The sequence below is a fragment of the Nanorana parkeri genome, unplaced genomic scaffold (assembly GCF_000935625.1).
Source record: "Nanorana parkeri isolate BGI_ZX_2015 unplaced genomic scaffold, ASM93562v1 scaffold883, whole genome shotgun sequence".
Lineage (NCBI taxonomy): Eukaryota > Metazoa > Chordata > Amphibia > Anura > Dicroglossidae > Nanorana > Nanorana parkeri.
In genome coordinates this window covers 280,397-295,750 of record NW_017307151.1, presented here as the reverse complement: position 1 = coordinate 295,750, position 15,354 = coordinate 280,397, and the positions used below count along the sequence as shown (strand labels likewise).

Genomic DNA, 15,354 nt, shown 5'->3' with positions numbered 1-15,354 from the left:
TTGTTCCTCACTGGGTGCTGTGGTTCCTTCCACCTTATACTTCCCTAAAGGGTTGCTTTAAGCTTAATTGCAGTAGACTGTCTGTAGGCTGACCCAATCGGCTCACTAGCTAAAATTGATGTATGTGACATGGAGCAAATCCAATGTGTTTATTAATCCATGGTAACTATTAAGAGCTTTATATAATTTAGCAATTAAAGAAGGTGTTTCATCATCATTGTGTATGAGAGAGATTATATTTCATTAGTGTATACTGATGTTTACAGTGTTCCTAGGAAGATGATAAATAAGCAGACAGTCCCAGACAATCCTTGTGGCTATCAGCACACATGAGCCCTTGCTAAATGGAAGACTGAAATAATTTACAACATTTTCAGTTCAAATTTAATTTGGCAATTTACACAAGGAACAAAGTTTAGACATGCATCATGCAATAGCATATATTAATACCTAGATATGGTAACTAAAAGGACATATGTAATAACTCAGTGAAAATGTATGCACAGTACATATGGGTACAGTCTACTAATAATTGTAATGTTCCAGTGAAATTAACAAAGTGGTTTATGTAGTGCACTGTGCCAAGATTTGTGTGATTAATGAAAGATACCTTCCTAACTATGCAGCAATGCTGATATGGGGGCTCCTGATAATATGAAATATAAATGGTAGTCTCTAGGTAATGCAGAGGGATAAGCAGGTAACAGATGTTTACTCTGATGCCTGATACAGCAGATGGTCACTTTGAATCATCTGGAAATTTGGTCATCTTGGGTTCCAGTTATTGCTCAGTTCATACAGAAATTCAGTAAAAAGCTTAACAGACCTAAGCCTAGTTCCTCCCTAAAACTAATCTTTCTTTTTACTCCGGACACCTAAATGTATGGAATTGGCTATTGAAAGCCTAATCTCTTTGAAGTAGTCTCATAGTTCAACTAATCAACAGCAGCAGCTTCTATTTTTTTCCCCTGACAATCTTTTAAAGCTGGACTCCAGGCACAAAAACTTTTATCCAAATATAGTCCTCAACCGCTTTAATCAAAATAAATTTATTTTGTGCAGATCACATGTCCTTGCCAACCCAGATATTGGATTGTATGTAAGCAGTTCTGACATAATCACTGTGCTGCACATAGCCTGAGCAGAGTTGAACTGTTAGAAAGACCCAGCAGGTCCATCTACTACTGGCTGTTTGCGGAAAATTACAAGAGGGCCATACATAAGACCAGTATTGAGGCCAGGGTTTAGCTTATCCACCCCACTTTTCCTCTCTGCAGAAAAAGATGAATCCAACAATAATCTATAGCTTGCTGATGGTAGCCAGCAGTAGATCACTGCTAGAAGTGATCTGTTGCTGCAAGGCTGGCCCAGGTCTCCACTGTTATGTTCCAGACCCCCATGAAGGAGAAATAAAGGATCATTTAAAGCAAAACTAAAGTATCTTTTTTGCAAGTGCTTTAAAATTGCAAGTCAAGAATCATGCATGCATAGGCATATCTGTGTTACTTTTTGCATTATCCAAATGCCATCTTGTAAAGTCTGTTCATCAACACCAGTGGGAGGTGATGAAGGCAGTGCTCATGTCTGAGGTAAGTGATATAGTCAATTTCTCACAGAACATTCTCTGTAGAGACTGCTGTCATTCTTTGTCACAAACTCTATAAGTAATAGGGCATTCTATGCCTCCCTTATTCTCCCTTCTGCTATTTTTTTAAGCCAGTTGTTGCTAGTTTAAAAAAAAAATGCAGCCATCAACAAATGAGAAAGAAAGTGACAGGACACTGTTCTGTGCAGTGATGGTCTCTGCCCCTCATACAGATATAGTATCATAATAGCATATTGAGACAGAAGTGTGGAAATTATATGACCTCTGGACTATGCAGCCACAATAGACGAAACCAAAAGGGTCGTAGAGAATCACAGGTCCTGCTAGTATGTCTGCACAGCAGCTGGGAGACCTTCTGGATAAGCCACATAATTATGCAAGTGTGCATGCATGTGCTAATTTTAACTTGCAATTTTCAAGTATCTGCATTAAAAAAGTTCTGCTGTAATCAAATTTCATAACGTAATCGGTTTAAAAGAAGACATTTTCCCATGAAGTCCCAACAAATACATTGGAAGGATGACATTTGCAATAGTGAGCACAATGTTATTAAAAATTTGTTTGCAAACCTGTAAAAATGCCACTGTCACTCATTTTTGTTTTCTACATCTGACTCCCCTTAAAGGAGAACTATGAGTTGAGTGAAAATCAGTTCGAGTAGACGTGTGACAATGAAACTGTCACACGTTGACTCAATAGATCAGGAAATGAGCGAACACATACAGTCGCGCGCTCACTTCTCGATCATTTCCCTGCAAAGAGTAGTGACTATTAGTCACCGCTCCCCCGTAGGGATTCCTCCCTTCCCGCTCTGATTCTCCAGCGCTGACTGGAGGAACGGATGGGGGAGGGGGCGGGTACAGCTGGCTCTGCCTCTAGATAGGCAGAGCCAGCTGTCATTCACGCAGCTGGGTGGATCTCGACAGCATTGTCGGGATCCATCGCGGGTGTGCGGTCTCATTATACCGTAAGCTGTAGCTCACAATATACTGAGCTTTGGGTCACGGGAGGACACTAGTATATGTCCTCCCGTGACCCTTAAGAGAACTATGGGGAAAAATACTTACCCCATAGTTCTCTTTTAAATAAGCAGACAAAAAAAGGTACTTTTGTAGTAGGGCTACCACCGCACTGCAAGGGTTAAGTGCTCATTTTGTGTAGGGAGCTCAAGTAAATTTGTGTTACGGAGGTTTAAGGACCTCCAACATCATCACACCTTATGCAGGTCCATTGATCTGCAATAGACATGATGACGCAGAGGGATAGTCCATAGCCAGTGCATAGGGAGAGACATGAGTGCTGACTTGCTGCAGGAGGCTCAGGTGGGTATATCTGCTTTATTTCAGCCCCCTATACAAAATGAGCACTTACCCTTGCAGTATGGGTTTAGCCCGCTCCACGGGTATGTTTTTTTTTTTTCTATACCCAGTGTTCTACTTTAACATTTATCTAATTATTTTACAAAAAACTATTTTTTTCCTGAATGTGCTATGTTGTAACATTGCAAGGAAAAAATATATCAACGGTAAATTTACAAAAACTTGTGATTTGTACTTCCCTCTGTCAGGGGCCACACTTTAGGCCCCCTATTTCAAACCGAGCACCACTGACATACATAGACAACTTAATGTAAAATTTAGTTTGCTTTCAGTGTATATAAATGTACCCTCACAATATAGGTGTGCTATATAAGTTAAGGGTTATTCAAAATAATTTTACAAATGCAATCAGCCTCTCTGGTTTCACTTGCTGCATTTAAGTGGAAGAATGTGTGAATCTTTTATATACCATCTCTGTAGAAGGGTGTTTCTTCAGTTGCTTGAGAGTCACTATTATCTCTCAAGCAACCAGAAACTCTGTTATGTAATCTGCTGTTATTTTGTATATTTAATAGAAGAAGACCTATCAGTGCATCAAGTGCCAGATGACCTTTGAGAATGAAAGAGAAATTCAGATTCACGTTGCCAACCACATGATAGGTAAGCAGTATTGTCCTTTACAAAACAAAATGCCCCTGTTTTTAATAAACTTGAATGTTTCCTTCCTGCAGTTGTAGATCACGCCACTTTTTCAGACCGAATATGTGCATATTGAGAAATGGTCTTTTTTTTTTAAAAGTAAAAAGCACTTCTCTTTAGCCTTGCAAAAAGCACCTGTCGACTGTCAACAATATAGAAGCAATTATACATCAATTCTTTCTGTGTCATGACATTTGAGGAATTTGCAGCATTTAGCCAGCAAAGTGCAAGCAGTTACATAAACTCAGAATTGTCAAAGCAAAATATACTTTGATTTCATTTTATGTTGTTTTTTGGGGGGGGTATTTCTGGCTTATTTGAATTCCTTGTCTATGCCATTGGTAGGGGACGTACTGGCACAGGCAATGAAACTGGAGAAAAGAAAATGACAAGTTGAGTTGTTGCTAACAATTAGAATTAATTTTATGTAAAAAAAAAATGAATGAACACCTAGGGGCAGCAACACTGTTAGTTTTTAGTTTAGTTTTTTATGTCTTCACTCCACTCTTTCTGAAACCTTACTTTATAAATAGAAATACAGCTCATGTGCACTGGTGCCTGTGGCGGTACAACTTAAACTTGGGTTTATTTCCCCACCTGAGAACAGGTGCACATACTGCCACTCATAGAAATCAATGGCTGTATGTGGCTGCACATGGTTATAATGCCGGACCTGCATACATGAATACAACCCTGAATGTAGACTTGGTATTCAGGATTTTACAGCTGCTTACAGCCATTGATTTTTATGGTTGGATGTATGCATCACCTATAGCACCGAGTGTGGAAGTACACCCAAATTTATGTTGTACGGCCCCAGGTGCCCGTGTGTATGAACCCTTAGTATGAATCCAGCTGAAAATAATTTTATTTGCATTAGGTTGTGTTTACAAACCGTGTTTACAAACCTGTATTTCTCTTGTTCAGTCATTATTTTCTTCATTTTCTTCATATCGGTATAGCTCATACCTCTAATGGCTCAGTTTACAAAGGTACACACTAGGATTTCTTTACCCTCCCCTGTAAGCAGTGCTGTTTTACCACTACTACCACTATTTTATCCCAATGGCTGATAAAATAACACTACAAATTTGTAACAATTTGTAGTATTATTTTATCAGCCATTGGGACAAAATTTATATAAAGTCAATTCGCAAAGGTGACCACACAGGTTATCTTTTAACAACAACAGTAGTTTAAGGCTGGGGATACTGGTGAGTTTCATTGTGTGCTGTGTCGTGCGTGTGTTGAGGAAAACAGCCGTTTGAGGTGGTAATGAAATCACGTGAGAAAATTGGGCTTTCACCAGTTAAAAACTCCTCTACTGTGAAAAGATAACCCCTATATAATATTTTGTTTGTGAATTGAATATTTTTAGTAGAAAGTTATTGTGAAATAAAATAAGCAGTGGGTTGAATATAACCATTCATTTTGGGGAAATGAGCCTATTATCAGTTACAGTACGATGAGTCTAAGAGCAGTAATCTGAAGCTGCTGCTAGCAACCAATCGGAAATCAGGCTTAGGGCAGGCCTTCTATGAATGAAGAGCTGCTCAAGCTCATGCCTTTGAATTCAAAACTTGGCAAGGATAGGCTGCATTTCAAACACACCTCAAATGCTGCGTCCAAAGAAAAATACGGCGGAGTGGGTCAAACGCAGCCCCTGAACTGACATTTACCCTACTCCTTTAAAGTCAATGGGAATCTGCTGACCTGCATTTGTTGTGTGTTTAAAATGCAGGAACATCTACATAAGCCCTTATTCACATGACAACTTTAAGCCCATCTGTGGGCAAGCCAAGAAACCACCATTCGCAGTGGGGCTACCCCCACACTGCAAGTGTAAGTGCTCATTTATGCCAAGGGGACTTGGAAGTAAAGCTCTTTTACTTACCTGATTCATGCTCCCCTGGTGGTCAGTGATCACCTCTCTCCCCTTCACTCCAGATGTCGTAATGTCTCTCGGCATCCTCACATCTAATGCAGGTCTATGGAACCTGAATGAAACGTGATGTCAGTGGTGCTTAGACCGCCGGAGTGAAGGGGAACAGAAGTTGCAGGGATCAGTCAAGCAGCTTGGGGGGAGTGGGAATCGGGTAAGTAAAATGGCTTTTTCTTTATTTATATGTAAACGAGCACTGACCTCTTGCAGTGGCTACCCTTGCAGTTTAGTTTTTTGGTTTGCCTGGAGATGGACTTTTTCAGGGGTTAACACTTTAGCAGTCACATTTGAGAACCCCCCCACTAGGTTTGTGGTCCCACATTACAATAATTGAAAAAAGTATTTTACCTAGCTTTTTAGTAGCTTCTACTGCCTTGAATAGATGGCAATGTGGAGATAATGAAATAACACACAATGTCTTGAGATCTTTAACCCTGTGTTAGAACGGACAGTACGACTTGTTTAAAACTGGTTATGGAGATCTGCTGGCACAGGACAGATAGGGTTAATTAAGGCAAATGCCATTGCCTAGCCCCCTTATAGAAAGGGAAAAATAAACAGGATTTTTCAGTCATGGAGTTTTATGAAAAAGAGCATCTAAAAGGTAAGCTGCAATTTTTTAAAACTATGTGAATTCAAACATGTAACAAATCTAAAGTAGGTGTTAAACAAATTTGGACGCAAAAGTGGAAATACACTTTAAAGCTACTATCTAGTTTGCTGCACAGATCCAATCCAGTAGGATCCAGTGTATTCTTAAAATGTCAATTAGTGTGTATTAAAACTATAATTGTAGGGTACCGCTGTTCACATCTAAGGACCTACCTTTCCTCTCCCAACAGAGTAAGGAGGGACTAATGACTGGGGGTGGGGGGGGGGGGGGTTGGTGGGTTTTTTTTTCTTATCTTTGCATTTCCCCCACCTCCTCTGTACATTTGACCTGTATCTTGTCTTTAGAGGCCTGTATATTAACCCCTCACCTCCCTAATCCTTCACATCTGAACTTTAACCCTCTCCATTCCATACTTCCCTTGCATGCAATTTGTGCATTAACCTCCCTGGTGGTATTCCCGAGTATGGCTATGGGTTATTCTCCAGTACAAAAAGTGGCAACCCTGAGCCACACTCGGGATTACACTGTAGTGTCACTTACCTTGTCCCTACGAGCCCCGCTGTGTCCTCTGGCCTATGCCGGCATCCGTCTTCCGGGTTCCTTCCCTGCGAGCGCCGGCGGGAAATTCAAAAGTGAAAAATAGAAAAAATACTGACATAATCAGACCCTCAGGGAGGTTAACCCATTCACCTCCTGTGTATGGCCTGTACATTTATTTATGCGCTGCATTTAGTGCATGCTCCTTGTTTTAAGCAGTGTAATGCCAGCATGTTTCTTCATTTCCCAGAAATTGTTGAAAAAATTAGATCACTTTAGGGTGTCTAGCTTTCAAAAAGGAGGCATTTCAGGGGTTTTCATAGTGTCCTGGCACTTTATTTGAAATGTTTTAAAACAAAGTATGGAAAACAATTATTTTCAAAAAATTTTGTTTTGATTTTTCTTTATATGATAAAAAAACAAAATAAGTTTTTTTTGTTTTTTTTTTAATGCCACCAAAAGAAATCTCTGTCTCAAAAAATATATAATGGTCATTTTGGTTACAGAGTAATTGCAAGTCAAACTTTCAAAGCACTGAAACCCGAAAAATGCCCTAATAATGGGGCGGTATATACTGGTTGGCACTCAAGTGGTTAAGGAGGAACTCTCTGGCCCACCATATTTCTTCTTATTAAAATGTCATGCTTCCAGTTGTTATGCTGAAGTGCATTTGAGTATTTTTAGCAATTGAAAATTGTTGTGTATGACTGTTTGATATTATTTGTTGCCATAGAAAAATTGCTAGAGTTATGGTGACACTCTTCCTGTATGTCGATGAGAACCCTTATGTAGCAAATATTTTATATGGCTAGATATTTTAAGTTGATGCAAAAGAATAAAATTATGAACCTGTAAAAAAAAAACAAAAAAAAAAAACCAAAAACATGAAGCTGTTATGAAAAAGATGCATTGAACACACAATGTTACTACAGCTATACAAGCTTCACATTTATGTTTACCCACCTATTAAGCTGTCACTTTGCAGCAGCTCAAAGAGAGTGGCAAGGACTAAAGTAGGTTGCTGTCAGTTGTCTTAGGAGATTGAACTCTGCCTTTAAATGGAATTATAATCATCATGCAAAGAAAATTTGTAAATAAGTTATACTTTTTGTATTCTTTTTATGTAAATGGAATTGCTTAATTTGCACTAGTAGATGAAATTTTGTGCGCTTTTCACCTGTAGGCCTAGGGCATTTATCGTTTTACCGGGAATATGTTGAGTTGTTCCTCTTTTCTCTGCCTTCCATCCTGTAAAAGAGATTTAAATCTACTCTGCTCCAGAGCAGGGATCTCTTATCTCTGTGCCTGTTTAAGTGGTGATATCAAGTCACTTGCAATGCCAAGCTGGCAGTGCCCAGGGTATGTTCTCCTGCAGAACGTGGCAAAGCAATTCTGCAATTGCTCCTCTTGTAGCAGCCGGCAGATAGCAACAAGGGCTTTTGGGACCATAAAGCGGGAAGCCAAATTATATTGATAATAAAGTTGAGGCCGTTTGTGAAAAGGGCTGCCACCTCAAGGGTCTTTGCAGGAGTAGGAAAACACCACATTTGCATTTTCCATTTCCATATATTGACTACAAAAATGTCCTTTACTCAATTAAGACTTATAGCTTTTGGGATGCATGCAGCAATTGTATGAAATATTTACCACCTTATTTGCATTTGCCATATAAGGTTCTTTTCCTGTATTATTTGTTTTTTTTAAATATAGCCACAAAAAAAAAACAGAACGCTCTTGAAATAAGTCTGGCACAAGTAGTTCAGCTATATATTGGAAGTTCAGTTGTAACTTTTTTTTCAGTTTTGAATAGAGCACCTCAGTGTTAGACCATCTGTTATGTTTTTACTGTTGTCTATATCTTTAATTAGGGGTTTTCTCTTATTTCCGGTGCAGATTTCCCTTTTACTTCCTGTCTCAGAGACAGTGTGTCAAAATGGAGAAACAACAATGAAAAGCCAACAAAGGTCTTGGCTTTGCTCCTATTGCACTGAAATAATAGAACATATGGTGAATTAGAGTATATTTTTATGATGTGTGGATAGAGTATATTTTTATGATGCAGGGCAATGAGAGAATAAAAATTGGCTAATAAATTGTTTAACTAAAGGTCGTAAAAAATATACACGGGAGGAAGAAATGGTTTTTTTGTTGGCTAGCAGAGTGACAAAACCAATAGACTTCACGCCAAAAGTAAATATAAAAATACAAAATTTATTTGACAAGAAAGCTTAATAAACCAACTCGCCCTTAGAAAGAGATCTTCCAAGAAACCCACCTTGGAGTTACACAGATAAGGTTCACATAAACATGAGCAGAAGCAAAATATATATAAATGCAAGTGCAGTATTAGAACCAGTACAACATCATTGGTACATCATTAGGAAAAGAAACCTTCTAGTGGAACAGACAAGGTGGGTATGAGGGTGATATTGACCAGGGGAGCCACATGATGCTGGTGACTCTCGACGCGTTTCGCACCGAAAGGTGCTTCTTCAAGAGCAGAAGGTAGTCTACAAAGGCATATAGAGATAGTCATGTGAATATTTACACATTTGAACCAATGCATTATGGCCAATGTGGGCCCTAAAAAGATGTGTGTGTGTGTGTGTGTGTGTCGACTGATCTTACCCCCTTAGTGCGTACTCAGCAGATGCCCAGCAAACACCAACAGCAGTAGGATGAAAAGGCATGTAGTCCTAGGGTAGAGGATGGTATGAGCACATCCAGGATGTCTATCGATACTGGGGGTCATCAAAATGAGAAGTTACTGATATATATGACTGAAAAGATTGGGATGAGAAGTTATATTAGTACGATCTAGTGGATAGTTGATCAGTGGTTATCCCTTCAACACTGTGTTGCCCATAGTTTAGTTTTAATTACTTGCAAAAATTGTCTCTAAGCAACAATGCAAAGACCAAAATAATTGGCAAAATAAAGGGTATATTTTGAATGTATGAGATTCTATGGAAGGGTATAATAGATCGAAGAGAGTGTGAGGGATAAAACCAACACAATAAAGGTAATTGACTCATTATGTAGTTAAGTAAGAATTGGGCTGAAAATCCCAGACTCTGTACCTTCAAATGCCTTCAAATGCCTTCAAAGGCAGCTTTGGCAGCTCTTATAGTCTTATCAGTCAAACTCAGTCAGCTCAGTCATAATAGTCAACTCTAATAGTTGACTGTAAGAGGAAACTTAGGCAATGGCGTTGCTTTCACACTATGACGTAGCAGTAGTCATTTAGACCTCTCATCGCTTTAAGCACCAATAGTTAGGGGCAGAAGTGGACCTGCCAGTGCTAGACTTGATAAAACTGCAAAATAACTATTGCAACTGCCCAAAGTAACTGTGGCGTTACAGAAAGGTTTGTACTTGTGGCTCAGTTAGTGTTCACCAATACTTTTTACTTTGATAGCTACGATTAAAGCTAAACCCTGGGCACCAAAAATTAATTTAAATATATTTCTCAAAGGATATAAATCCACTGTGTGCACCAAATGTGTTTGCAGACCCAATTATTACTATATAATAGTAGCAGTGACATCATTACTGTGCTGCACATAGCCTGTGGAAGGGGCCCAGCAGGTTCCACCCAGTAAAGACTGCCTGCAGAAGACTACAGAAGAGGGCGGGTACAAGACCAGTTGCCCTGCATAAGTAGAGAGAGAGCAGCAGGATTACTGGATATATCTGGAGGAAATGCACAAAGGACACCAATATTCAAGTAAGAACACGCCTTTTGTATTTAGACAACATTTTTTTGACTACATCTGTGCCTGTACAGGAGTCAGGGGTGTGGAAATTTTTGAAAAAACTACTTGTCCAAGGGCTAAAGCAGGGGTCAAATCTACTTGTCCTTCATGACAATCTACTTGTCCCAATACAAAAAAAAGTTTTAAAAGTTTAAAACTAGGGAGGCACCAATACCAGTTTTTGCGTATCGAGTACCAATATTTTGCTTTCAGTACTCACTGAGTATCTGTGCTTCCGTTGGCAAGGAGCAGGCTTCCCGGGCAATCAGGAAACCAGGCAGCGGGTAATGAGATGCTACCCGGCTTCCTGACTGCCAGGGAAGCCGACTCCATGTTGTTTGGCCGGCTTGATTGTGAATGGCTGGGAAGCCGGTTTCCCGGCCAATCATCGAGCCAGCTTGCTAGCCAATCAGGAAATCTGGCAGAGAGTAATGACCTGATTGGCTGGGAAGATGGCTCGATGCTGATTGGTGGCCAATCATCAAGGAGCTGGCTTCCCGGCCAATCACCTGACCACGCTGACCAATGAGTGCTTGCAATTTGCGAGCAAAATTCAAAATGCATAGTGCAGGAATGCGCTGGCCAGTACGGGGTAAGGACACCTGTACTGGCGGAGGGTATGGACTGTTTGCAGAAAGTTAAGTATAGCTGGCAGGTGGAAGAGACCGGGCCAGATTTGATCAGGTAATTCCATTTTCCCGTATTATCTGGGAAAGTGAACTTACCCTTTAATGCACATTGTGTGTGTGAGAGAGTTCTGCTGCCCAGGTACCACAATATGGCACACAGTGAAATGGCAGCGGGACTCAACACACACACACAATTTCCTATGCATGTGTTTATTTGTATGCAGATGGCAGGGGCAGCGGAGTTGGTTTAAATTTTTTTTTTGTTTTACGTTGTCACTTTTTTTTAAAATATATATTTTATTATATTTTACTTTTTTATAACTTTAAAAATGTTTTTTCCATTTTATTCCTATCACATATGGTGTTAAAATCCTCTATGTGATAGTTTGGAGGTGACCAGGTTCTCTTTATGGAACCTGCCCTCCAACGCACAACTGATGTTCTGTGTAGTTCCTGACAGCCGAGACAGGTGGCGCTGTAATTACAGCGCCACGGTCTCAGTGATAGCACAGAGCAGACGAAGAAAGGAAGTTCTTCATCTGCTCTGCGGGCTCTATGGTGAGCTCCCGTGCCGAGGTGACGGGTCCACCAAAGGAGCGGGGGACCCTCGAAAACCACGGCGCAGGGGGGCCGGACAGGATCGCCGATTCTCGCTTCATACAAGTGATCTGATTTAGATCACTTGTATGAAAATGAGCGGCGGCTCCACAATATACATTTAGCTCTGCTTGTCCGGAGCAGGGCTGAATGTATTAAAAAACTACTCGACCGTCGCCCGAAACTGCCTGTCCCGGGCGATAGGAATTCCACACCCCTGAGGAGTACCAGAAAAGAAAAGGAAAATATTTCAGAAAAGTCACTTGTGACAAAAAATTGCACATTTACTGGAGTTAGACAAATTTAACCGTTATTAACAAGTGTAAATCTGAGCTCTTAGGAACACCGCAACTGTATTTCCTGGGCAATTTTCAGTTGTATATTTTATGTTAATTTCAATCAGATTATTGCCCCCCTGCTAGGTTTACTAGAGACTCACTGTGATATGAATAATTTCTATCAACTCTGGGTTTTTTTTCTCTTATTTAAGATTTGGCACCTTTTTCTTTTCTAAGATTTCCGAATTAGCAGTGTTCTGGAATCTTGAGAACAAATGAAACCTTACAGCCAAAGTAACTCACAGTGAGAATTAATGTAAAATAGCAAGAATAATTACAAGGAAAACAGCCCTCACAGATGTTTTTTTCTCCCATCTAATGTAATAACTGTTTACTAAACTGTTTATTTTCTGATGTCGATTAAGAATGAAATTATTGATGCTTACTTACTCATTGAAATTCCCATATTTGCTCACATTCAATAAAATCTTTCTTCTCCTAAAGACCTTACTTTTTCATTTGATAATGTTCTTATGTATGAGAATATATTCATTTTAATATTAGATAGATAGATAGATTTTATTTGTCACATACACAATCGTACAAGTATGATATGCAGTGAAATGCTTACACGACTGCAGAGCAGTCGTGACGGCAGCCGACTACACCAGCGCCATCTTTGTAGAGCAATACGGTGACAAGACGCAGATGTAGAGAGCCTGCAGCTTCTCCTAAAGCTCCGGGTGTCGCCTCTGAACGGCAGCATGATACAAGTGCAGTAGCGCTGTACAATCTTAACCGCCATTAATCCCCAACGGAGAACCTGACTGTGCCAGTTGGTAGACGAGAAGATCGTTATGGGCCTCTGCATAATCCCCCATCTTGTCCTCGACGTGGACGACTCCGTCTCCCAGGGCGTCAACATCCCTTCTCGGCAGCAAAAAGCACATCTCTATGCAGGGAGCACCCAAGAGACACAAGCACGTCCCCTAGGGTAGTGTCCAGCAGGGGGCGATCAGCAGTGGGACAATCCTCAATGGTGCTATTCATCTCCTCACACACATGCACAGTAGGGCCAGACCGCTCGTCCCCCTCCCCAGGCCGTATCTGCGCTCCCCCAGAGTCCAGTCTGGGCGTGGATTTTGCCGGGTTGGCGGTCACCTGGCTCCCACCTCCTTTCGGCTCCCGCTCGTTACGGCTGTCGGAGAGTTGCAGAGAGGACAGGGTGCTGGACGAGCCGGCGCCATCTTGAGTCCGCGGCGAGCCCGTCGAGCGGAAAAATTCAGTAAGTTTCCGAGGTCCTTTCTTAGATTTTCGTTCTCTCCGACGGTCGCTGGGGTCAGGGGCACACATGGGTAGTATCATGGGAGTCCTCTGTGCTAAGGATTCAGCCCTAGGATTTCAGCTGTGCCGGAGCTCCAATATTATGTATGAAGCAGAATTTGTTATGTGTGGCAAACAATAAATCCTATGTGATGAGAAATATACATGCTGGTCTGCTTTATGTGGGGAAAGTCCAAAGTGATCAGACTTAAGCTAATTTGCATACCTCCTAATTGCCTCTAGCTAGGTAGGACAGTCTTAATTTTGTAGTTCTAAAGTTGCGGTGCTTAAAGCATATTTAAACGCTAAAAAAGAAATGTATGGTAGCTTACCAGTTCTTAGATGTGGTGACTGCATTTAGTAGGGTACACACAGTGCAAATTTTGGCCAGTTATTGATGAATCAGAAGGAACAGGTAGGAAAATTCTTGGCTGAATGGAGCTAGTGGCCAATCAAAAATTAGAACCGTGTGTATCCAGCTTTAGTCTATTTTTTTATTCTTCAGGTTTTTTATTTCTTTATTTTCACCATGTGATTCTGCCAGTAACACACTTGCGGTCCTAGGATCACACCCGTACCTTACTGTATTAGGACTACTGAAACTTATTTGTCTCCATAACAAAGGTGGGGGTTCTATAGTCCTCAAAACGATGCTAAAAATGCTAAAGATGAGAATGTGGCACAGGCAGAGAGCACAGTAATCGGCTCACAAGAATAAAAACGTTCATTGTTAGGGTTTACATAGCTTTCACCCTTATGGGCTTTGTGGTAGAGAAATTGGAGCAAGGCAGGCACCTGGTGTCCCTTTGGCTGATGGATGGAGGCCATGATGGAGCAGTATCATTTGAGTAACTTGGTCGTTAAAATTAACAGTTATATTTAAAGCAGACTTAATTACTAGCTCATTCCCATGGGCAGCTGCACAACACAGCCAACATAGTTTGTCCAACTATCTTCCTTAATCTATCCATATACTCCTTCTTTTCTCTCTTCAGCCCCACTGGTATTCAAACACACTTCCTAATAATATTTTTAGAGAACTCTTGAGTACATAGGGCACAGGACAGTACTGGATGTTGGGTAGGATCGGTAGACATTTTGTTGCGCTTATCGAACAGATTTACCAAAATGCATGCAACTGTATGTTTAACAGGCCAAAACGGTAGCAAGTAGGAGAAGTATATACTTTTTACATATACTGTAAGTTAATTTCAATGGAGAAGCAAGGGGAGTGGCGTGCTTCTCTCTCCTATGAAACTACTTGAAAACTAAGGGCTTGTTGTACACTACCTTATTGTTAGCATGCCCAGAAAATGCTAGAGTTGTGCCTACATGATAGGCCACCCTCTAAAGGCTACAGTGCAGCGTGAAATGCCTGCTAACGAATAAAAAGTGGGCTCCACTTAATTTATTATCCAGCTGAAATGCAATGCCAAAGGACCCACATATAGAATAGATTATGTACATAGTGGATAAAGCCTGGGCCTATCTTATAGATATAGGTTATGGACTACTTGCTTAAATGTCTTTTTATATTATATGCCATTTAGTGGACACAAGCTGCGATATTTTAGCACAAATGAGGCCCTCTGTTAGCCAGCTTTTTTTTCTGCCAAATTAATCTCCATCGTGCAAAAGTGGCAAAGCTATATGGATTTAGTGCTGCCCTTATTGTTATACGTTATAAATAACTGCAGTGTACAATTACTTTAGGTCTCCTGTAGACATATTCTGACATTGCATAGTGAACCAGCGTTATGTCACTAGAATTATATTCCAGTAGCTATCTTCTTGATTCCTTTAACTTTTATTTCTGCATTAAGTATTCTTGCTTCCTTATATTTCTGTCCTAAGTGATGTCTATAAATCTCTGGTTTATTGCTGCGTTAACCCATGGTATTTCAGTGAGCTGTATACACTACATAGATGCATAGCTTTATAGATATATAACCCTGACTTGGAAATACTTGTCACTGAAATCTGCAGTCTGATTACCCATGGTGCACAGAGCAGGTATTGTTTATGTAGAGCTCTGCTACCTGTCCCATGCTGTCTA

General features: G+C 40.5%; 1 protein-coding gene across 2 annotated transcripts in view; it reads left to right on the top strand.

The window, feature by feature from the left end:
• ZNF423 (zinc finger protein 423) overlaps window positions 1-15,354 on the top strand; it is a 246,657-nt gene that overhangs the window by 124,276 nt on the left and 107,027 nt on the right. The window contains exon 5 of one of the 2 annotated variants that reach the window (XM_018565746.1): window positions 3,504-3,585. In XM_018565746.1, coding sequence (XP_018421248.1) covers window positions 3,504-3,585 — 82 coding nt within the window. Of the gene's footprint in view, window positions 1-3,500; window positions 3,586-15,354 lie in introns of both variants that reach the window. The other variant, XM_018565745.1, reaches the window with a different exon arrangement.